The following is a 23,240-nucleotide window of genomic DNA, read 5'->3' as shown; positions in this document are numbered from 1 at the left end:
AGGGCTCATGAACGGGAAGTGACGTAACACCCTGCACGCACCTTCAATCACACACAAATAGCCCTCACAGCCTTTGCCTATTGGGGATTTTAAACTGCAACTGCCCTGATACAAATTACAACTGCCCTCCGCTGGGGCTGATGGGAGTTGTAGTCCAAGAGGGCACCGGTGCGGCGGAAGGCCGCCGTAATGCCATGTCCTATAGAACAATAGCCGTTGAGGGGGAAGGCGGAGCTCCTCGGGTCAGCGATATCTCTTCCTTTCCCCCCTCTTTGTATAGCAGTTGGAATCGCCCTCCCAGGGGCAAGAACGCGGCTGTGAGGCGAGCTGGGCGGTTCCATTTGTGTCCAGAGGGGTGAAGGCAAACGGGAGGTGATGGAGCCGGGGCTTACCCTCACGGGAAACGGCTTGCTCCTCCGCCGCCCGCCCGCCCGGTGCCGGCTTGGCGGGGGAGCCCGGTGCTAGGCTATGCCGCTGCCCGATGGAGGGCGACGGGGTCGCTGTGAGGAGGGCGCGGGAGCGGCGGCAGAAAAGGCAGCGGTCGGGAGCCGAGCCTGGCGAAGAAAAGGGGAGCTGCAGCCGGACTTCCTCCCGCTTCCCGCCGGCTCCCAAGAAGCTGAGCACCGGGGAAGCGGAGGGAGAACCGGAGGATGAGGTACCCACATTGACTCTGGGCCCCATCCTCCTCTCAGACCACAGATCCATCGAGCTCAGTATTGCCTACACGGGCTGGCAGCTTATCTCCAGGGTTGCAAGCCAATAATAATAATAATAATAATAATAATAATAATTTATTATTTATACCCCGCCCATCTGGCTGAGTTTCCCCAGCCACTCTGGGCGGCTCCCAATCAAGTGTTAAAAACAGTATGGCGGTAAATATTAAAAACCTCCCTAAATACGGCTGCCTTCAGATGTCTTTTAAAGATGAGATAGCTGCTTATTTCCTTCACATCTGAAGGGAGGGAGTTCCACAGGGTGGGCGCCACTACCGAGAAGGCCCTCTGTCTGGTTCCCTGTAACCCCACTTCTCACAATGAGGGAACCGCCAGAAGGCCCTCGGCGCTGGACCTCAGTGTCCAGGCTGAACAATGGGGGTGGAGACGCTCCTTCAGGTATACTGGACCGAGGCCGTTTAGGGCTTTCAAGGTCAGCACCAACACTTTGAATTGTGCTCGGAAACGTACTGGGAGCCAATGCAGATCTCTCAGGCCCGGTGTTATGTGGTCTTGGCGGCCGCTGCCAGTCACCAGTCTAGCTGCCGCATTCTGAATTAGTTGTAGTTTCCAGGTCACCTTCAAAGGTAGCCCCACACAGAGCCCATTGCAGTAGTCCAAGCGAGAGATAAGCAGAGCATGCACCACTCTGGTGAGACAGTCTGCGGGCAGGTAGGGTCTTAGCCTGCGTACCAGGTGGAGCTGATAAACAGCTGCCCTGGACACAGAATTGACCTGTGCCTCCATGGGCAGCTGTGAGTCCAGAATGACTCCCAGGCTGAGCACCTGGTCCTTCAGGGGCACAGTTACCCCATTCAGGGAATCCTCCACACCTGCCCACCTCCTGTCCCCCCAAAACAGTACTTCTGTCTTGTCAGGCTTCAACCTCAATCTGTTAGCCACCATCCATCCTCCAACCGCCTCCAGACACTCACACAGGATCTTCACCGCCTTCACTGGTTCCGATTTGAAAGAGAGGTAGAGCTGGGTATCATCCGCATACTGATGAACACCCAGCCCAAACTCCCTGATGATCTCTCCCAGTGGCTGCATGTAGATGTTGAAAAGCATGGGGGAGAGGACAGAACTCTGAGGCACCCCACAAGTGAGATCCCCAGTAAGCTGCAGCCCTTCCCCTGTGGGCTTAGGAGCAGAGGGATTTATCTGCCTGTCTGTCATGCTCAATATTACCTTCACCCACCAGTACTGGCTTTCCAAGGTTTCCAAGCCCTCCCTGGGATTTGAACCTGAGACCACCTGCATGCAAAAGGAGATGCTCCCTGCTGCCTTTCACAGAGTATACTCAAGACTTCAGGGATAATTCCCACCCAGCGCAATGCACCTGTTAGGCGCAGCGGCACTGTGGTTGGAAGTATGAATTCTTGTGCTGTCAGTGCATGTGGCCCTTCGCAGAAGTGCAGCAGGAAGGGGTGGCCCTCGTGGGATTTGGCAAGGGGGAGCCCAGCCAAGGAGGTGGATCTGCTGTGTTGTCTTCCTGTTTGCTTTTCTGGGATGTTTCCCCAAAGGGCAAGGGCCATTGCTCAGTGGTACAGCATCTGCTCTGCATGAAGACTTCAGTCTTTTGACATCTCCAGGTGGAGCTGGGAAGGGCTTCATTCTGAAATCTTGGATAGCCACTGCCTTTCGGTTGTAATACTGAGTTAGGTGAAGCCAAGGGACTGCAATTCAGTATGAGCCAGCTTTCAATGTAGAAAGGAATCCAGAGTAATGTTTTCCAAGCCCTTTCCGCTTTGTGAGACTTGTAAAGAAATTTTGACAACAGTGATTGTGGAGGCTAATTGGCTTTTTGGCAGATGAAACAAACCTATGCTGTGCATTTTACTGTTGGAATCCATCTATTTAAACATGAATTTGAAGAAACTAGTGAATTTTAGGTGAATTTTGTCAGTGTTTGAACCAGATTCATGTTTCATTGTCCTGTAAATCTTAGTAGAACTGCCATCATTTTTTATGCTCTTCTAAAAATAACCTGAAGCAAGCTAAACAGAGGAAGCTTTTAAAGCATGAGACAGGGAAAGTTTCGCTGTTTAATTTCCCACTTCTGAATGCTGTTAATGACACAGAGCCAATAACAATAACTTGTCTCATGCAAAATCTCATTAGATGGTCCTTGATAAATTATGTCTTAGTTCACCTTCTGAACAGTGAGAATAATATTACTCTTCTACCTTAATAGATTGCCATAAGGGTTATTGAGATAATGTGTCTGAAGTGCATTAAACTCTCTAAGGTAATGTAAATGCTAAATATTATAAAAACTCATTCAGATTTTTATTTCTTGCAGTATCTTGACAGTGAAGTTGAATTGTTTGGGGACTATGACAGTTTTTCTGGCAACAACTCTTTGTTAGCTGAAGTACATGACCTAGAGCAAAGATGCATGAAGTCCACTGATGGTGTCCTGGATATTAAAAACCTAGATTGCAATACTTATGTCGAGCCAGTATGTGGAGATGTTCAGCTACAAAATGCTAAGAATATAGAACAGATATTGCCAATTCCAGAATCAACCACCGACTCCAGAAGCAGAAGAAAATATGATTTTTTAAGCACTATGAAAGAGCAGAAGGATAGCAGTCTAGATCCTCATGGTGATAGTCTAGAAAACCTTCCATCATCACAGCTTTTATTTCTTGAACAATCAGAGGAATGCTTGATTCATCCTCCCAAAGTGGCAAATGTAAAAGAAAGAGCCTATCACCAGAATCAAAGTCCTGATAAGATATCAGATGTACCTCATTGTCATGATACAGACAATGTTAAAAAAGATAGTGAACCATCTACAAGTTCTTTGTCTGAACCAAGGAGGAGGAGTCTCAAAGATCATCTCAAAAGTGCAATGACTGAAAATGCAAGAGCTCCTGCTTCACTGGTGTCTAAAAGCAAACAGCTCAAAGAGGCTGTTGTATCTGAAGAGATTGGGGTTGCTGAGAGAACTCACAGGGCTTCCTTTGTTGACATTGGTCCATTTTATGGATTGCCAACCAAGGTCAAGGAGCTGCTAGCAGAGTTCAGAGGAATTGACAAACTTTATGGTAATACCACTGTACTGCTTGTTGTAGTATTAAATTCTGTGCTAATCATAGAGTTGGAAGGGACCCTGAGGATAATCTAGTCCAACCCCCTGCAATGCAGAAATACGCAGTTGTCCCATATGGGGATTGAACCTGTAACCTTGGAATTATCAGCACCATCCTCTAACAAATTGACCAATAATGATCCTGTTTAGTGAACAATTTGCAGAATTCCAAAAGACTCTTGTTTTGATCTTTAATCACTGAATAGAAGGGTAACACCTGTCTTCTTATTTTTACAGACTGGCAGCATGCTTGTTTAACGTTAGAGTCCCTGCAGCAGAGAAAGAATTTAATATACTCTTTGCCAACCAGCGGTGGAAAAACACTTGTAGCTGAAATTTTAATTCTTCAAGAATTACTCTGCAAACAAATGGATGTTTTAATGATCCTACCATACGTGGCTATAGTCCAGGAGAAGGTGTGGAAATAATAGGCTTTTTATCCTTATGCATCCTTGTAGTATACTTCAACTTTTTTGCATAAATTGCTGAAAGTGATGGGCTGCAACCCTGTGCACACTTAATTGGGAGTTCCAAAATCCATTTTAGGATGATCAGGCCAATAAAAATGCCCCCAAATAGTGTGCAAGCTTTCTCCAGTACTCTTAATCAGGCTAGTGATAAACAAAACGAGTGGGAGAGGGAGAAATACTGTATTTTTCACTCTATAGGACCTGACCATAAGACACACCTAGTTTTTAGAGGAGGAAAACAAGAATAAAAAATATTCTGAATCAAATGTTGAAGAGGCTTTGTGCAGCTCTCCCTCTTGCTGTTCAGGCTTCAGCGATAGCTTTGCAGCCTGCATTCGCTCCATAAGACGCACACACATTTCCCCTTACTTTTAGGAGGGGAAAAGTGTGTCTTGTAGAGCGAAAAATATGGTAACTGGCTGGTGGTTAAATGGCAGGGGTCTGCATGTGATCAGTCTAAAGATGAAGTGTGGGAGCTCTAGGGAGCAGATAATCAAAGGAAGCTGTTTTAAAGCTCTTTTATGCAGGTAGGTCTCCTTAACTGGAATTACTGAATTCTGTGGGATTCACTTCCTGAGGAAATGAGCACAGCACTGGACAGGCATTCTTCATTTGACAGTTGATATTTTACTTACTGATTTTGAGATGTAGTGCCACTGAACCCTTATTCGAAGGATTTAAACTAAATCCTTCGAAGACAGAGGTCCTATGGCTAGGTCGGGATGGCATGGGGATGAGGGACCAACTCCCTTCTCTTGCAGGGGCCCAGTTAGTGCCATTGCCTTCTGTTAAGAGTTTGGGTGTAATCCTTGACGCCTCCCTTTCCATGGAGGCGCAAGTTACAGCAACAGCCAAGGCGACATTTTTCCACCTTCGCCGCATCAATCAGTTGGTCCCTTACCTTTCCCGCCCCGACCTGGCCACAGTGATCCATGCGACGGTCATCTCCAGGCTTGACTACTGTAATTCGCTCTACGCAGGGCTGCCCTTGAAGCTGTCCCAGAAACTCCAGCGGGTACAGAATGCTGCAGCGAGGCTCCTCACGGGGTCTCTGCCATGGGCGCATATTCACCCAGTGCTTTTCAAGCTGCACTGGCTCCCGGTGGAGTACAGGGTCAGATTTAAGGTGCTGCTTTTGACCTTTAAAGCCCTTCACGGCCTAGGACCCTCGTACCTACGGGACCGCCTCTCCTGGTATGCCCCACGGAGAGCCTCAAGGTCCATAAATAACAACACCCTAGTGGTCCCAGGCCCTAAGGAAGTTAGATTGGCTTCAACCAGAGCCAGGGCCTTTTCAGCTCTGGCTCTGGCCTGGTGGAACGCTCTGCCTCATGAGACCAGGGCTCTGCAGGATCTGATTTTTTTCCGCAGGGCCTGTAAGACAGAGTTGTTCCGCCTGGCCTTTGGCTTGGAGCCAATTTGATTCCCTCCCTCCCTCTCTTTCTTTTTTCTTTTCCTTCTCCTCCTACGATGAGGCTACATTTTAATATTTTAATGTTCCATTATTTTAATGTTGTATTTTACTTTTGTTTTTAAGTTGTAATTCATCTTGTTTTTATTATTGCTTGTAAGCCGCTCTGAGCCCGGCCTTGGCTGGGGAGGGCGGGGTATAAATAAAAATTATTATTATTATTATTATTATTATTATTATTATTATTATTATTATAAAAACAGCTGTGAAATAAAGCTTGCCTGCAGCAGCTGGTCTCTATTATAAGCTGCTTGCAAACATGTTACTGGTATAAAATTTTGATAATACTTGTAAAAAAAGAATTCTCAGTTGTGTTTTTATTGTTTATTTATTGCATATGGTAGGTTGCTGGTTTGTCGGGTTTTGGAATGGAACTAGGTTTTCTGGTTGAAGAATATGCAGGAAGTAAAGGAAGGATTCCTCCAATCAAAAGAAGGCTTAAGAAATCTCTGTACATTGCTACTATTGAAAGAGGGCACACCCTAGTGAATTCCTTGATCGAAACCGGGCGAATTGGTGACCTGGGTCTAGTTGTGGTTGATGAGGTTTGTTATAAAACTCCTGAAACTATTTTAAAATGCTTTTAATTTATTTATAAATTCAAACTTGTTTGTAGAAGTTGGACTGTGCTACTTATTTATATTAATGGGCACTTGTCTTTTTAAATAATCCCTAATTGGTTGAAATATATTCAAGATTCTGTATTGGTAACTAGTAATATTACACATACTTGCATTCAATTGTAACCAACACAAAATATAAAAATGGGTTTTAAGACTGACATTAATTGGTCTCCCCACACTATGCCAGAGAACCAAGCCTATAGCTTTAAAGTGCAGCACGTATGCCAAAGAAATCTGATCTCCATTTTAACGTTCATAGTGTTCTTGGGTACTGATTCTTTCCTACTCTCATAATCTCTTTACACCTTTCTTTAATTGAAGTTGCACATGCTTGGAGAAGGAAGTCGTGGTGCTGTTCTAGAAATGACTCTTGCAAAGATTCTTTACACAAGCAGTAAGTAATTTCTGCACATCTTGGACTCAAATAATAGCTACATCAATTGTGCCGTTTCTAAAAACGTATGTAATTTGTCTGTGTAATAGTATATTTCAACATGTAAAGTGTTTTAAATGCTTATTTTTCATCTCAAGCCCCCAGACCCCAGGAAGCATAAAATATATTCCACTTGTATTGTTTTGTATTTTTTATTTGTATTTAATTCTTAATTTTTGTGAGCCACTCAGAGAGCATGTTAGTTGGCAGCTGTTAGCTATACAAAATAAAACATCAAATAACACTGGCAACATGAAGTTTAAAATTATTTCAAGATGGTAAAGAGAAATACAAATTAAACAAATCAAGTAGCCTATTTGTATATACTGAGGTTTGTTTTGTTCACCTTTTTTCTTTTTCTTCCAAAAATGTTATTGATTTTCCAAATGTTTTTAAACAAACAAATAAATAAATAAACATAAATCTCTACCGTATTTAAACCAAACTTAGTAACATTGTTAAGTGACTTCCTCGTATCCCCCTGGTTGAATTTCAGTGTATATCATTTTAATGGTTTTCCAAAACTACTATTCTTAAAAAATTAACTTAATCACTTAACCTCTTTTTGTTTTCCTTTCCAATTCAGTATTAAACATACTAATTCATCCCATTACCTGATTAAATCCTAAGCCTATCTGTATTTGCAAGCTTCTCCAATTAATTTAACTAAATAGTCTTTAAATTTCGTCCATTCTTCTTGGTAATCCTCCTCCTTCTGGTCACAAACTCTTCCAGTCAGGTTGGCTAGCTCCAAAAAGTCCATCATCTTCATCTGCCAATCTTCCACTGTTGGTACTTCTTGTGTTTTCCACTTGTTAGCTAATAAAATTCGAGCAGCAGTTGTGGCATACAAAAATAATTTAACATCTTTCTTGGGCAATTCCAAACCTGTTATTCCAAGAAGAAAGGCCTCTGGTTTCTTAGTAAATGTATATTTCAACATTTTTTTAAATTCATTATAAATCTTCTCCCAGAAGTCTTTCACCTTGGGGCAGGTCCACCACATGTGATAAAAAGTACCCTCTTTATCTTTTGTTTTGTTCACCTTTTCAAGCTACACCCTAGGATGGAGGGAGCATGGGAGGCAACAGGCTATGTAGCAAGGAGAGCTCTTTCCTTCAACAGAAAGGTACAGCCATGGATCTTAGGAAGAACAGCCACTGCTGCCTGAGGCAGCTGCCTCACTCTGCCTCATGATAGGGATAGCTCTGTTTTGTCTGCTTATTTTGGCTGCAAGTCCCACTGATTTCCACTGAAATTATTCCCCAGTTAATCTGAATACCGTATCTTTCGCTCTATAACACGCACCAGACCATAACACGCACATAGTTTTTAGAGGAGGAAAACAAGAAAAAATAATATTCTAAACGAAATAGTGGATATATGATTTTTTTTTTTAAGTAATATTTATTGGAGGTTTAATAGTTACAGAAAAAAAGGGGAAAAACAATAAAAATTTTAACAAACAATACATCAAAAATAGAAAGAAAAAACAGTACAACAAAACAGTACAACAAAACAACAAGAAAAAACAAAAACATTTAAAAACACATCCAAATTTCATATCTTTATCTTTCATTTGCTTGTTTCCTCGACTTCCTCACACCTCCCTTTTTGTATTCTAGTTCAAATTAGCTAATTCAGCAAATCCTTTCCCTCTTTCTAGTGGATATATGATTTTTGTGGTTCATGCTGTGGCCACAGACATGTGATCTGACAGTGAGTTTGGAGTAGCCCAATGCAAAAATCCTGAGGATCCATGTGGATCCATGCTTTGTAACCACGGAGGAGGGAAGGAAGGGGAACCATAGATCCTCTGCTCACGACTGCAGTAGATCCCCCCCCCCCCGCCACCCACAGGCATTCGCTCCATAACACGCACAGACGTTTCCCCTTACTTTCTAGGAGGAAAAAAGTGAGTGTTATGGTGCAAAAAATACGGTACCATTGCAGCCTCAGATATACAAATACTTTATTATGTAACTGTAGACTTAGGAAGTTTTGCCACCTCAGCTTAGAGTTATCCAGGGCTGCATTTTGTGGGTCAGTCTTAACAATATCCGGTGCAATTAGTCAAAAAGGGTGATTATGAGGTTGATGCTGCTCTTGCTATTTATCTAATGAAGAAAGTGGTTGTCTTGTTCTATTTGAAATATGAGATATTATGACTTTCCTTTACTATTCTTCGATGATACATTGAGGGTAATATTTCAAAGTATGTTGCTATATTTTGTATAGAAACCACTCAGATCATTGGAATGAGTGCAACTTTAAATAACGTTGGAGATCTGCAGCAATTCCTGAAAGCGGAATATTACACCAGTAATTTCAGACCAGTATGTATTTGACTAGAGAACTTGTTGACTTTCTTAGAGGTAAATGTTGCATATTGACCATTTTGAACTAACTGAAGGGATGAGAAGGCATTTTTCCTTTCTGAGCTTTTTAGGCATTTAATTTGGTGAAAAGTGGTATTTGTTGTTTTTTCCAGGCATTTAATTTGACAGTGAACATAGCATTCATTATTAGCCTTTCAAATGTTTAGCTTTATATGGTCAAATTTCTTTAAAATACGTTACCTTCTAATCACTATTGTGGCAAAGATGAGTTTACGGATTCCTCTTTATAAAACAAGTCATAAGGAAAATACCTTACAAAACGTAAAAGCCACAGACACCATAATTCAAGAAAGTGTTTCAATTTACAGTATTTGTGATTTTTAGGAAAGGCAAAAAGAATAATGCATATATTTTTTTTAAAGAAAAAAAATAAGCTACTCTTCTCTTTTCAAATGCCTTCCACATTACATCCTCAGTATGGCTTTTTCTCAATAGAAGTCATAATCTAATTATTCTATGTACATTTGAAAAAATATAGGTCGAACTGAAAGAATATGTAAAAATACGAGACACGATCTATGAAGTTGATAACAAAGCGGAAGATGGCTTTAGATTTTCACGTCTTCTTAATTTCAAGGTAATGTCAATAAGCATAAAAAGTTTTTCTTTAACATTTATCCATAGCCAGTTAAAATAATATGCTTCAACATGTTCTTCCTTGTGTCTAACAAAAACAATTGGCTCTAAAAATGCAAATCAGTCTAGATAGTAGTAGTAGTAGTAGTAGTAGTAATAGAATTGCTTACTTTGTTTACAGATAATGTTTGATATGTGTGTATTTTACCAGCAGAGAATGTATGGTCCTGATTCTAGTATCCTTAGGTGGGGGATACTAAAATGACAAAAGAAATGGGTGCTATTTTTGTATTTTTATTTTTTTCATTTAAAGCAACAATTTAAAATGGATAAGTTTGTAACATCAAATACATTGAAGTTTTGTTTGAATATTTTGATTACTGGTAACTGAGGCACAACAAAGTTATCCATAACAGAAACAAAACTGTGTTATCTTTTAGTATTCTACTGGTCTGCAGAAGACTGACCCTGATCACCTTATTGCACTGGTGATGGAAGTTATTCCAAAGTACTCCTGCCTTGTCTTCTGTCCCACTAAAAAGAACTGTGAAAACGTAGCAGAAATGATTTGCAAGCACTTGAACAGGTATGCTTCCTGGATGCAATATACTTACTTGATTGGCATTTGTCAGGGAACTGCCATCGGAGCCAGAGGGAAAGGGAGGGCTCCAGAGGGATTCCGGAGAGTGTCCCGGGAGGGAGAGAAGCAGCACATCTTCTGGGGAAGGAAATCAGCGTAGCACCAGTGGAGGAGGGGGGCAGATGGGGGAATCGGCGAGGTGGCTCCAAGACCAGCGGGGAGAGCACGGGTCCTCCAATGCCCACAGCCTCCCTGCGCAGAAGGCTTCCGCGCAGGGAGAGTAGGCGGCGACTAGGCGTCAAAGAACTTTTATGCTGGAAGAAGTTCAAGAAACGCCCACTGACGGATTCTGCCAGCGACTGAGACAGCCACAGGCGAGTGGCTGTCCAGACAGAAAGGGTTCACTCAGGCAACCCACCCAGGTGTGGCGCCGATTTACGCACGAGCAACCCCTAGAACCATTACAGCATGTTTACAGTTAACCTCGGAGTTTACTAATGTTGATGCAGAGGCCTGTTTCTTCCCATTGCAAGCAGAGTGATCAGAATGGTATGCATTGATCAAACAGGATCATGTATAACCCTGTAGGATTATATATGCAGCTTGAGCAAACTGTTGAGTACTGCAAGGTGTGATAGTACTATTGTGTCCAGAATAACAACCTTTGAAGTACCATATAATTCTGTGTTGTGGCAGCGATGTTGATGGAGAAAGGGAGAGACTATGAATAATTTAGCACTGTGTGACACATAATAAATAAATAAGTAAATTTTTATTTATGCCCCGCCCTTCCCGGTTCAGAAAACCGGGCTCAGGGCAGCTAACAACAAATTTAAAACACTTAATTGATGCAACAGAAAACAGCATAAAATACAGTATAAAACGTGAATAACAATAAATTCAGAATTCAAAAATCAATTTAGGGGGGAAATCCATCCAATAAACATTAGATGATCACCAGGGCTAGCTGGCTAAATTAGTCCTATTTGGGCCAGCAAGGAGAATTAGCTGTGGGATCCCAGAGCGGGTAATCTTCATAAAAGGGGGAGGGGGAAGGAAGGAAGGGGAATAAAAGATCAGGCTAAGTTCAAATTGAAAGTCAGGTGGAATAGCCAAGATGGTTGGTATGCAAACATAATCTAAGTGTACTTTTCTTTCCTAGAGACTATAAAAAGTTGAAGGAGAAAGAAAAACGCGATCTTCTTACAGATTTGAGAAACATCTGCAATGGAAGACTTTGCCCAGTACTGAAGCAAACAATTCCATATGGAATCTCCTATCACCATAGTGGCCTTACCAGTGAGGAAAGGAAACGAATAGAGGAAGCTTATTCTTCAGGAATCCTCTGTCTCCTTACCTGCACCTCGACCCTTGCTGCTGGGGTTAACTTGCCAGCTCGAAGGTTAATCTTTAAGAAATGTTGCGTCTTTCTGTTTTTATCATGCGGAGCATGGAACAGATTTTAACATTTCCTTCACTCAGGAGCATGAAGCCAGAGGCAGGGGTCCAGCAGGGCATCGGAAGCTGACCAGAAAACGAGATGCTCAGGGACCTTTCCTGACGTGCTAGCATTCTGTATGCAGGGAAATGTTTTTACATAGAACATTTTGTCCTCTGAGCCCCCTTCCCTCCTCCCATACACAAAAGAAATGCAGGGGTCTGAAGTGATAATTTGGAGAAACAGATTTACCCCCTTATTTGTTGTTGGTATGTACTAGGCCTGCGTTCAGGGTCTGGTGTGAAGATGCTCTGTAGTTCCTATTGCGTGGGCTCACGTATGACCAGTATAGAACTAGAGATAGCGAGTAACTTCCCTTTCCAGTCTCATTTCACTCTTCAGTGATTCCTCCTTGAAGCACTTCTGGCCATGATGAAGAAGGAACGGAATTTGCAGGATTAGTCTTGATGATTTTAGTGTCCCTTAAGGAACTGTTCAGGTGTTTCATAGAATCATAGAGTTGGAAGAGACCACAAGGGCCATCGAGTCCAACCCCCAACAGGAAACACCATCAGAGCACTCCTGACATATGGTTGTCAAGCCTCTGCTTAAAGACCTCCAAAGAAGGAGACTCCACCACACTCCTTGGCAGCAAATTCCACTGTCGAACTGCTCTTACTGTCAGGAAGTTCTTCCTAATGTTTAGGTGGAATCTTCTTTCTTGTAGTTTGGATCCATTGCTCCGTGTCCGCTTCTCTGGAGCAGCAGAAAACAACCTTTCTCCCTCCTCTATGTGACATCCTTTTATATATTTGAACATGGCTATCATAATCACCCCTTAACCTCCTCTTCTCCAGGCTAAACATGCCCAGCTCCCTTAGCTGTTCCTTTGCTGCTCAGCTGCTGCCTACTCATTAATTCTGAGGATAGCTCAGTCGGTAGAGCATGAGACTTAATCTCAGAATTGTGGGTTTGAGCCCTATGTTGGACAAATTGTTCATCGCAAGGGGTTGGACTAGATGACCCTCTTGGTTCCTTCCAACTACAAAATTCTATGATTAAATCTAAATCAAGTTACAGCACTTGGATGTAGCATACTTGTCTTTTGGTCTAACTATTCTTTATTCTCTCAGTAGCAGCAGGCAGAGAACATAACGGAATTCTAGAGTTTGGCTATTAAGGATACTGTTGCTGTGTCCCCTGTTGCATGCAATGTTGGGCAGATTCTTACATGCCTTTAGGGCATATTTCAGAAATAAAAGGTGCTGCAAAGTCAAAAGTTGCTATGGTATAAAAATTTGTATAACTGTATGCACTGTAACAGTTCTGAGGAATGTTGGGGTTCCAACAATCTGATGCATTTTGTTTTCTTCATTTTAGTAATACTTAAAAAAAAATCAAATTCTTTGAACATTATATACGATAATTAAAACACATTCTCAATGTTTCCACAGGGTCATTTTAAGAGCTCCATATGTTGCAACAGAATTCATGAAGAAAAACCAGTATAAACAGATGATAGGCAGAGCTGGCCGTGCCGGTATTGACAAAGCTGGTGAAAGCATTCTTATCGCGCAAGAGAAAGACCGGAATCTGGTAACCTAAGCAAAAAAAAATTTGATTTTCACACTTATCAGTATAAGTCAATTGCGTAATATGGGGTGATGGTCAAATTTTTAAATGTAAGCGTGCTCTGAAATAATTTGATCATCCTTTTAGGAAGTATATTTAAAGGCCCTTTTTCTTTTTTTATAAGTTAAGCAAGGCCAGTACCTCATCTTGAAAACCAATGATATCTCATCATAAAATAGCATCACCACCCAGTAACATAACATACTGACTTTAGAAAATGTTTTATAAGATAAACTGCCTGCCTGCATGGGCTTTGGGTAGATAGCATTCTGTAACAAAAATGTGATATATGAAAAAATAAAATACTGATTATAAATCCACATATTTAAAATATGAAACATATGCATTGTTAAGGTATGTACAGCTGAAATAATTGCTTTCTTATCTGTTAAACAAATGCCAAATTGTAATCTTAAGTCACCACTGAAAAAGGCTCAGTGTCATATTCAGCTAAGTTCTACACTGAGTAAACTCACTGAAATTACTGAACACAAGTTAATCATGTCCATTAACTTCGATGCATCTACTCTGAGTAGGACTAGCATTGAAAACTATCCCCAGTAAATTTGAAGAGGAATAGATCTGTAGATCTGGGAAGCATCCTCTGAGAATAGCTCTGTTTTGTATCCTTTTTGTTTGTTTTTATTTAAAACTTTTATAACTTTCCAAAATAGCTCAAGACAGATTACAACCAGCATTTAAAGCTGTAGTCAAGCAGAGCAAACCCACAATTTTTAAAATGCAAATGCAACAGCAGAAGACAGGGCAAACTATCATACATCCTAAAAACTCAAAATGAGTTGTAAAGAGCCAAGAGCTGTTACTGCCCAAAGGTTTCATTAATAGGTGGACATTATATAGTCACAGCCACTCCCCGAGAAAGAGGTCATTCCATAAACATGAAGTTTCAGAGAAGATGCTACTCCTAGCTGCAAATGACTTGATTTGTAAGGCATTACAGAACAGGGCAGTTGATTCACAAATGCAGTGGTTAAAGCAGTGCAGATCTTGGGGAGATCTTGTTAGGACATAATGGAGAAGATAATCTTTTAGGAACATTAGGTACAAATATGCCATATTTTATAACTTGCATTCACATAGCTGTTTGCTCTTTTTTTAAGGTTCAAAAGTTAGTATACAGCCCTCTGGAAAGCTGTTACAGCAATCTCCTGCTTGAGTTCAACAAGGGTATCCGGAGTTTAATCTTATCATTGGTTGGATTAAAGGTAATTTTGAAACCTTAAAACTGGTTGATTGTATTAAGAAGACTGATTGGGGGAGGGAAAGTTTCAGGTAGAATAACGAAACAGCAAACTCTTTTTTTTAGTATTTTTTTAGTCTTTGTATACTCTCGTTTGTCCTGTTGTGTTCCACTACAGATAGCAACCAGTCCGGAAGAGGTTTTCCAGTTCATGCAACTAACCTTGTTTAGTGTCCAGCCACAGCTTCTGCCTGAAGGAAAGAGCCTCCAGGATGTAACTACGGAAGTATTGCAAGGGCTGAAACAAAATGGACTCCTAAAAGATAATACAAGCTGTGATGGTGGACAAATTCTAGTTATCACTAGGTTGGGTCAAGCCACTTACAAAGGTATAAAACCTCCCTCTGGGATCTATTAAAATACAGTCACGCAAGGCCAGTCTTACCAGCAGGCAGAATGAAGTGGCTACCTTGAATTGGATTCTGACTGCAATTAGGGGGCAGGAAATCTCCCATAATTTTAATTTATAGCTACAGAGAGTGACCATTTTGTGTGCATCTGCTGATGCACGGGACCCGGAAGAGGGAAGAATGGGGCAGGTTGGGCTTATGCTCACTCTGCCGACGCATGCAGGGACAAAAAATGGACCCTCCATGCAAAATGGTTGCTGCCTGTATCTTTTTCTGAAGTGAAAAGGGATTTGATTTGATTCGATTTTCACCTCACTCATCAAAATGTCTTCGCCTGGCCAAGATGGCTCTCAGTTCCCAGCTCAACTACTGATTTTGTATGGACGTATAAAAATAAATCCAGTATCTCTTTAGCTTCTCATTTCTGCCCCCCTAATATTATCCTCCTTTTGTAGTTTAATCACATTCAGACCTTGTCCCACTGTCAGATTGTGGTGGAAGGAAACATTAATAGGTAAAACATGATCCTGGTGCGTATTGCAAGGGAACTTCAATTTCCCAGTACTCCACAAATTCAATCTGCATGTAAGCTACATGGATCAGACTTAAAAGCCTATCTCATCCAGCATTCTGTTCGGCAATCTTTTCAAGCAGAGCAGCCAACTAGATAGGTATGGGAAAGACAAAGCAACACTGTGTATTCTACAATGCTTGTAAGCATGCCCATGATAGTGAGGAGTTTAGTGTGGAATGTCATAGACATAAGGAAAGGCTACTTCCCCACAGAACCGATGCCCCCTTGAATCAAGGAGAGCTCTGCTGGACCTGGTTTGTGGGGATCAAATATGGAGTTTGAGGTGACAGCGCTTCCTGCTAAGAAGAGCAAGTGGCTTGCCACCCTGAAAGGGTAGTGAGCATTTAACAGTCTTCCAACATGTTGACATGCTGAAATGCCTCATCAAATTCTGAAGATCAGATCTGTGCAATGTGGGCCGTTGTATGATGTCTACCTTTTTATTACATCTTAGGTTCTATCGATTTGGCGTACTGCGACACGCTCTATGCAGACTTGAAGAAAGGCCTTGAGGGGCTAATCCTTGAAAGTTGCCTACATTTAATCTACCTGACAACACCGTACAGTATGGTTTTGCAGTGTAGCCCAAACTGGATGATCTATTTTAGACAGGTAACCTTTTTAAAAAAAAAAACCCAACTAGAAGATGATTTTTATATCTTTACATAGCATTCCCTGGGAGCCTTCCTCTCTTTTTCTGAACTTAGCAAGCACAAGGCTCTCTTGTCAGCTTCAGTGGAACAGCTAGAGTTGTTCCTTGTGCAAATGGAGTCTTAAATATCCTAGGGAATAAATTATGCTCAGATACATGCAGGATCCAGACCTTTTAACATTAAACTCCTGGGTTTTTCTTTTTCTTTTTGCATTTCCTTTTTCCTTTCTCCTCCTGTGATGAGGCTGCATTTTAATGTTGTATTTTCATCTTGTTTTTTAAGTTGTATTCATTCAACTTGTTTTTTATTATTGGTTGTTAGCCGCCCTGAGCCCGGCCTTGGCTGGGGAGGGATTATTATTATTATTATTATTATTATTATTATTATTATTATTTGTTACAAGGCAGATATTGAAACTTACGTGCAGCTAGTGAATTTTTTGCAGTATACCTCAAGAGTGTTTTATCTGTTACACGTCTGAAGTTTTTCATTTCGCGTGCAGCAACTGCCTTTAGAAATTAATGTCACGGGACTCTTCATCCCATAGCCCAGCACGTGCATAACTTGCACCCAGGCAAGACAAGAGAACTCGGAGGGTTCATGGAGGGACCTCTCATTCCCAGAGATTCCCTGCGGTGATGCAGTCTGCACATATCTCTGCTCTCATGCCAAGTTTGGGTGGTGGGAGGAGAACACTGTACAGTTGAGTCCAGTGCCACTCTCCTATGTCTCTCACAAGGCACAGAGCATGCCCTGTGTTTTCTGCAGAATGTAACTTTCCTTTAGATCTGAGATTAATTCTGCTTTTTAGTACAGTCAGCTAAGTCCAGCAGAACAACAAGTAGCAGAGATTGTTGGTGTTCCGGAGAGCTTTATTACCAAAAAGGCTTCTGGACAAGCTGTCAGAATGGTAAGAGGAAGATTTCTTATTTCAGGTGTCTAAAGATAACTGTGGGAACGGATTATCCATCAAAATTGTGAATTCAGGGGAGCTTCTGTGATTCCTTTCTTGGAGTTGGTCATAAACGATTGGATTAAAATTTTGAGTACCTTAACATTAAGTAGATCAGAAATTAGTTGCACATGAATGGCGGAAAAGCATCATATTAGAGTCATACTAAAGCTTATTTGTTGTCATATTTGGGACTACTTGTTTCTGAAATTCCTAGCTGGAAATTGTCTTGTGTGGCCTCTTATGTTGCATTTCATGGTTTAGATAGCCTCAGAAATGGATGAATTTAAAATTGTAAGAGTGTTCCACTATTTCAGATAACTTGAAAGATTCAAACAATTTTTCCATTGGATTGTGTCTTCAATTTCTAATTATACTCCATATTCCTTTAGGATGTGGACACTGGCACAGCCAGTAGACTCTACTTGTCCTTGGTTCTTCATGCTTTGTTAAAAGTGAACAACGTATGGGAGGTGGCAGAAAAATTCAACATATCACGAGGATTCATTCAAACCCTTCTTAATTCAGCTGCTTCGTTCTCTTCCTCAGTTCTACATTTCTGTGAGGTAATGTATAGTAGCTGAATACTTCATTGATGGAACACAGAAATGTTGCTCAGAAACTTCTTTTACTTCAGATTTTCCAAATTGTTCACGCAGCTTCCCTTTCAAATTCCAGAACTGATTAAAGTTGCATTTCTTAAAAATAGTCCACATTCAGCACATTCTGTTTTACTTAACTTGCATGTGGAGAAGCTGAGAATAAATAACCAGTTCGTTGTGCTTTTATGACAGTATTTTCATACATGTTTCAATTAAAAAATCAATTTAAAAAGGACCACATTGAAATTAGTCAACTAGAAGCAAAGGATTTCTTGCTGTTAGCTCCTTCTATTGCTATTGAATCATTGCATTTTAAGATGGTACCCAAGGAATCTGTTCCAGTGACTTTCCACTGTTTCCTCTTCCAGAAATTTGGCAGGATTTTGGTAGACAATTTTTTGACAAAAATGGACAGACCAAAGTTGTTGTTGTTGTTGTTGTTGTTGTTATACCCCGCCCATCTGGCAGGGTTTCCACAGCATCAAACATTAAAAACTTCCCTAAACAGGGCCGCCTTCAGATGTCTTTTAAAAGTAAGATAGTTGCTTATTGCCTTGACATCTGCTGGGAGAGCATTCCACAGGGCAGGCACCACTACTGAGAAGGCCCTCTGCCTGGTTCCCTGTAACCTCGCCCTCGGAGCTGGACCTCAGTGTCCAGACTGAACGATGAGGGTTTCCTAACATTTTTAATTATGTTTTATTTTTACAGGAGCTGAATGAATTTTGGGTTTATAAAGCTCTCTTGACAGAACTTACCAAGAGACTAACTTACTGTGTTAAGGCAGAGCTTATCCCTCTTATGGAGGTGGCAGGCGTTTTAGAGGTCAGTATATGCGTAACAAACCAGAATAACTACAGTAATACCTCTGCGAACGTCCGCCTTGTCCAGCGTCCATTCCAGCAAACGTCCATGGCAAACCCAGAAGTACCGGAACCGGTTACTTCCAGGTTTGCTGCTCACATATGCACAGAAGCGCAAACCACTCCACGCACATGGCTCAGACGCTTTGCCCTGCATCCTTTTTGGCTAGCGGCCAAGGCTCCAGAACGGATCCCAGTCGCAAACAACTGTATTCTTTCACCAAACGAATCCAAGCAGAATTTAAAGATGGTTTGTAAAAAATCCCTCAAAGTAACTGTTGCTACCTGAGATTGGTGCAGCTTTCTCTTTTCCAGGGAAGCAGGGTTTTATTACCCAGCAAAAGAGCAGCACATATGCAAGCTCTGGAAAAAAATGTAATTCCTGCAGCAGAAGTTTCCTGCTTTGCATTCCTATGCTTCTCACCCTATCACTCCAGCAAGTCTCATTTTGCCATGTTAGCTTTTGAGATGATGTTCCTTTGGGAGGGGTCAGTACAGGAACAGATTTTGGCTGCTGTTTGATATGTCATCGTGAATGATTGCGGTTTTTTGCACTGAGGAAGTTATTCGAACTCTGTGTTCTTTTGGTTATGTTATGTGTTAAGTTGTGGGTTGACATAGTAGACGACACAGCGATTTCTCCAAAGCATCTCTTTATTTTGTAAGCTGGAACCAAACTAAACTGAGGAGCTCAGTCAGCCTGCTTATATAGAGCTACAGAACAATTGTAACTGTTGCAATGTTCTAAAACTATCCAATCACTGAAGGTCACTTTTCGATCCTTCATTTGCATAACTATCTACAGTATCCCCCTGCTGGCCCAGGGTGAGAACTTCAGTACATAACATTATGCACCATTAATTGTAGCTGCACAGCTGTCAACACCACCCTGGGATACATATTTAAAAGGCTGTATATAAATGCATTAAGGGGTGTCTTGGAATTGTAAATTGTGTACCATTGCAGTATGATTGTGGAGTGTGTGGTGCAAAGCACCCTGAGCAGCAAACACATCTTCAGTACAAGACGGAGGACAAAATAAACTTGGCCAATGGAGCCAAAGTTCCCTGGTGTCATTTTTTATGAAAGTATTTTTATAGAAATTGACTAGGCAGATTGGAGATGGCCCTGAACTGAGCTTTCTAAAGTTGAAAGCATTCCTCAGTAAGTTTTGCTGTTAAATAGACCTACTGCATCATCTCTATACAGGAGTGATATTGCAACCCCACATAAAATGCTGGATTTAAAAGCTAAAAGCTTAGTGGCTGGTGCAATATTTTAAATATCTTCTTAGTACAGATGTATGTGCTCAAAATACAAACCATAAAGCATTCGTACATGGGAATAACAATAAATATCTAAATATATCTAAATATCTAGATATCTAAAGGCAGCCCTGTTTAGGGAAGCTTTTAATGTTTAATAGGTTATTGTATTTTAGTGTTTTGTTGGAAGCCGCCCAGAGTGGCTGGGGGGACCCAGCCAGATGGGCGGGGTATAAATAATAAATTATTATTATTATTATTCCAAAAGCCCTGAATTTTAAACAAACACGTTTGATTCTGTGTTTATCATAGTCCCCAATAAAACTTACTGAGGCTAGTGTGCGTTGAGGTGGTGAAAGATCTTGATCAATATACAGATCTAATATACAAAAAGGGCTGTTTTGATGAAAGATTTAGTGATCAGAAACGGTAGCTAAAAATATGACAGGTTAGTAGAGACTAGAGGTATGGTGGTGGTGATGAATAGATTTGTTGCCACCTCTTTTTTTTAATTAGCCTTTTGTCCACTTTCTCAGGCTCGAGCCAAGCAACTCTACAACTCAGGTTATAAAACTTTAGCACACTTGGCTAATGCAAATCCAGACGTCCTGGTGAAGACTATTGAGCATTTGTCCCGAAGCCAAGCTAGGCAAATAGTTTCATCTGCAAAGGCAAGTAAAATTTGTGAAAAGCATCGACAGGAATGGGGATGAAAACTGTGAATCTTAATGGGGAACGGTCCAATCTGCACATTTTCAAACCAATATGCCAACCGAGACACAATTATCCTTCTAAATTTGCACTTCTCTGAATTTTGCGATGCAGTTCTCTAACCAGAAATTGGGGGGAGGTGCATAAAAATGAACGTCTGCTTTTTGCATAGGACTGAATGCTCTTGTGCTCAGATCCGACTTGCTGGTCTCTCCACAGGCATCTGTTTGGCCACTGTGAGAACAGGATGCTGGACTAGATGGGCCACTGGCCTGATCCAGCAGGCTCTTCTTAAGTTATTATGAACAGTAAACTTTCACTAAAATGGGAGAAAGTAAAGAGATATAGTTGGAGATGCCGTAAGAGTGAGGGTCAAGTCTAGCCCTTGCTCCTGGAGACTATAGCCACTGAGAATCAAGCCCTGCCCTTTCATCTGCATAACCCCTTCCTTGGTTCTGTTTTTGTTTTTACCCAATAGGTGCCAGCATGTTGGAAACTGGCATGTGTGAGTGTGTGATATAGCCTTTGTAGGGATCAGACTAGTCTTGTCTTTGTGAGTCTCTTTCCGCTACAGGAGAATGAAATATACATCATCCTGAGAACTGTCAACTCTCTCCCCCCCCCCCCCAATGCATTCAGAAATGTTTCTTATACTGTATCAGGTTAATTTGACTTTACATGGTTGTTTTTGGATGCAGATGCTCCTGACTGAAAAGGCCGAGGCATTACAAGAAGAAGTGGAAGAGTTACTGAGAATACCTGAAGACCTTACTTGAGGCTTCCTAATCACTCTAGCATGTGAATCAAGAATCAAACAATTATTTTTCTACCGTAATTATTTATAGTTTGCTATACATGTAGCTGAGCTTATTTCACTATTAATAAAAGCTCCCAAAAAATTCTCTATACTTCCTGCTCAGTACATTATGAAACTGATGTTCTTTGGCAAAGCTGAAATTTATTTATCATCTTTCAGACCTCTTATTATCATTAGTGGCATCATCATTTGCTATGGATATCTGCTTATTTCTGTTATAAAGTGCTTCTTTTCTTTTTGAAAATCATTTTTGCTTCGTCTCTGCAAACAATGCCTTTCATAAGGCCACGTTAGGAAATTAGAAAGGGGTTGTGGTTCTGAAGCAAAGATAAATTTCTTGAACTACTCTGAACATAAAAATTGTATAGACCTAATCATGATTTGCCAGCACTAAAGAAACTATCCAATAAACATGCCTCTTTAATACCTGGATTACAAAATCATTATGAATTATGATTTATTGATTTTGGATTAATAAAAGTTACTATTTTAAAATATACTTTGGTATATTAGACAATAATCTTATGCACATAGAGTTATTCTGCGTAAACACGTATAGAGCTGTACCTACATGTCCCTATGGCATGTTCTAGGGGCTGGGATTTCTGCATTGCAGGGTGTTGGACTAGATGGCCCTTGGCATCTTCACTATCTTTCAGTAAATGCTGAGGATGCCCCTCTTTAACCTGTCCTGTGATATCTCAGGTGTGTGTTTTCAGAAGCCACCCTATTCCGACTTTACAGTTTTGTAATTTTGTGGTTCTATGTCCCACCGCGGCACATTGACAAGATGCCAAAACAGACAACAAAAAAATCTCACAGGTTGGTGAATGTATATTTCACTCTCTTTTAATATGTCTGTAGTGTAGTAACAAATGGAAGTCTTGTGTCTATACTACAGCATTCCCACTGCTGCTTCCACTTACTGGGGAACAAACCCTATAGGCCTTTTGTAACCAATTTCACGAGGCAAACTGCTTTGGTCAAGGGACCAGAGAGGAGGGGACAGGACAGCTGCTTCAAGTGTTCCATCATTTCTTGGGGTGCAGGGATGTTGCTTATCTGCCACTTTCATTGCCTCTTCCTTTCTCTGGTCCCGTTGCTGAGTCCATGAGGGAACTAGGTGGGGTGGGATATTCTCCAACAGGCGGAGGCCATAGTGGAAGCAGCTGGGTGAGTGTAGTTAGTGTTCTAGACAACCAAACCCAGTTACCATGTACTGATGGCAATACTGCAAGTTCTAACCAGGTGCGTGGAGACACTTAAGGCACATAGCAGGTTCAGAAACCAAAGCGAGTCTGATGGTCAAACGTCAACATGAGTAAGAAGCTTCACAGTAGAGAGCTGCAAATTGTAATCTGCCATTTTTGGAGCAATGCCACCCTAAAAAATCTAGACGATTGTTTCTGTCCTTTACATATTAACCTAAGAGGAGCCAGCTGCATCAGACTGAAAGACCTATCTAGTCCAGCAATCTGTTTTCCCTAGACCTGGAGAACCTGCCACCTTGCAGTGAGATTTTACTTTCTTGGGCTCCATGATCACTGCAGATGGTGACAGCAGTCACAAAATTAAAAGATGCCTGCTTCTTGGGAGAAAAGCGATGACAAATCCTAGGCGGCATCTTGAAATGCAGAGACATCACCTTGCCGACAGAGATCCGTATATTTAAAGCTATGGTTTTTGCAGTAGTGATGTATGGAAGTGAGAGCTGGACCATAAAGAAGGGTGATCGCCAAAGAATTGATGCTTTT

General features: G+C 41.3%; 1 protein-coding gene across 2 annotated transcripts; it reads left to right on the top strand.

Moving 5' to 3' along the window:
* The first annotated feature begins 28 nt into the window (after positions 1-28).
* HELQ (helicase, POLQ like) lies at positions 29-21,985 on the top strand. Of its 2 annotated transcripts, none has more exons than XM_083398265.1 (18): positions 29-655; positions 3,022-3,772; positions 4,054-4,232; positions 6,102-6,302; positions 6,702-6,774; positions 9,052-9,149; positions 9,691-9,789; positions 10,229-10,374; positions 11,531-11,770; positions 13,261-13,402; positions 14,560-14,664; positions 14,818-15,028; positions 16,078-16,235; positions 17,088-17,186; positions 17,621-17,794; positions 18,542-18,655; positions 20,495-20,629; positions 21,368-21,985. In XM_083398265.1, the coding sequence occupies exons 1-18, from the start codon at positions 482-484 to the stop codon at positions 21,443-21,445; spliced, it is 3,177 nt and encodes a 1,058-aa protein (XP_083254391.1). In that variant the 5' UTR covers positions 29-481; the 3' UTR covers positions 21,446-21,985. The 2 variants fall into 2 exon arrangements, 1 of the variants encoding a protein (XP_083254391.1); XR_014501812.1 differs by having other exon boundaries at positions 37-655; positions 17,093-17,186.
* Positions 21,986-23,240: the final 1,255 nt, after the last annotated feature.

This window comes from Podarcis tiliguerta (genome assembly GCF_965153285.1).
Source record: "Podarcis tiliguerta genome assembly, chromosome: 9".
Taxonomy (NCBI): Eukaryota; Metazoa; Chordata; class Lepidosauria; order Squamata; family Lacertidae; genus Podarcis; species Podarcis tiliguerta.
Note: the sequence above shows the minus strand (reverse complement) of the source record. Positions and strands in the feature narration are given on the sequence as shown.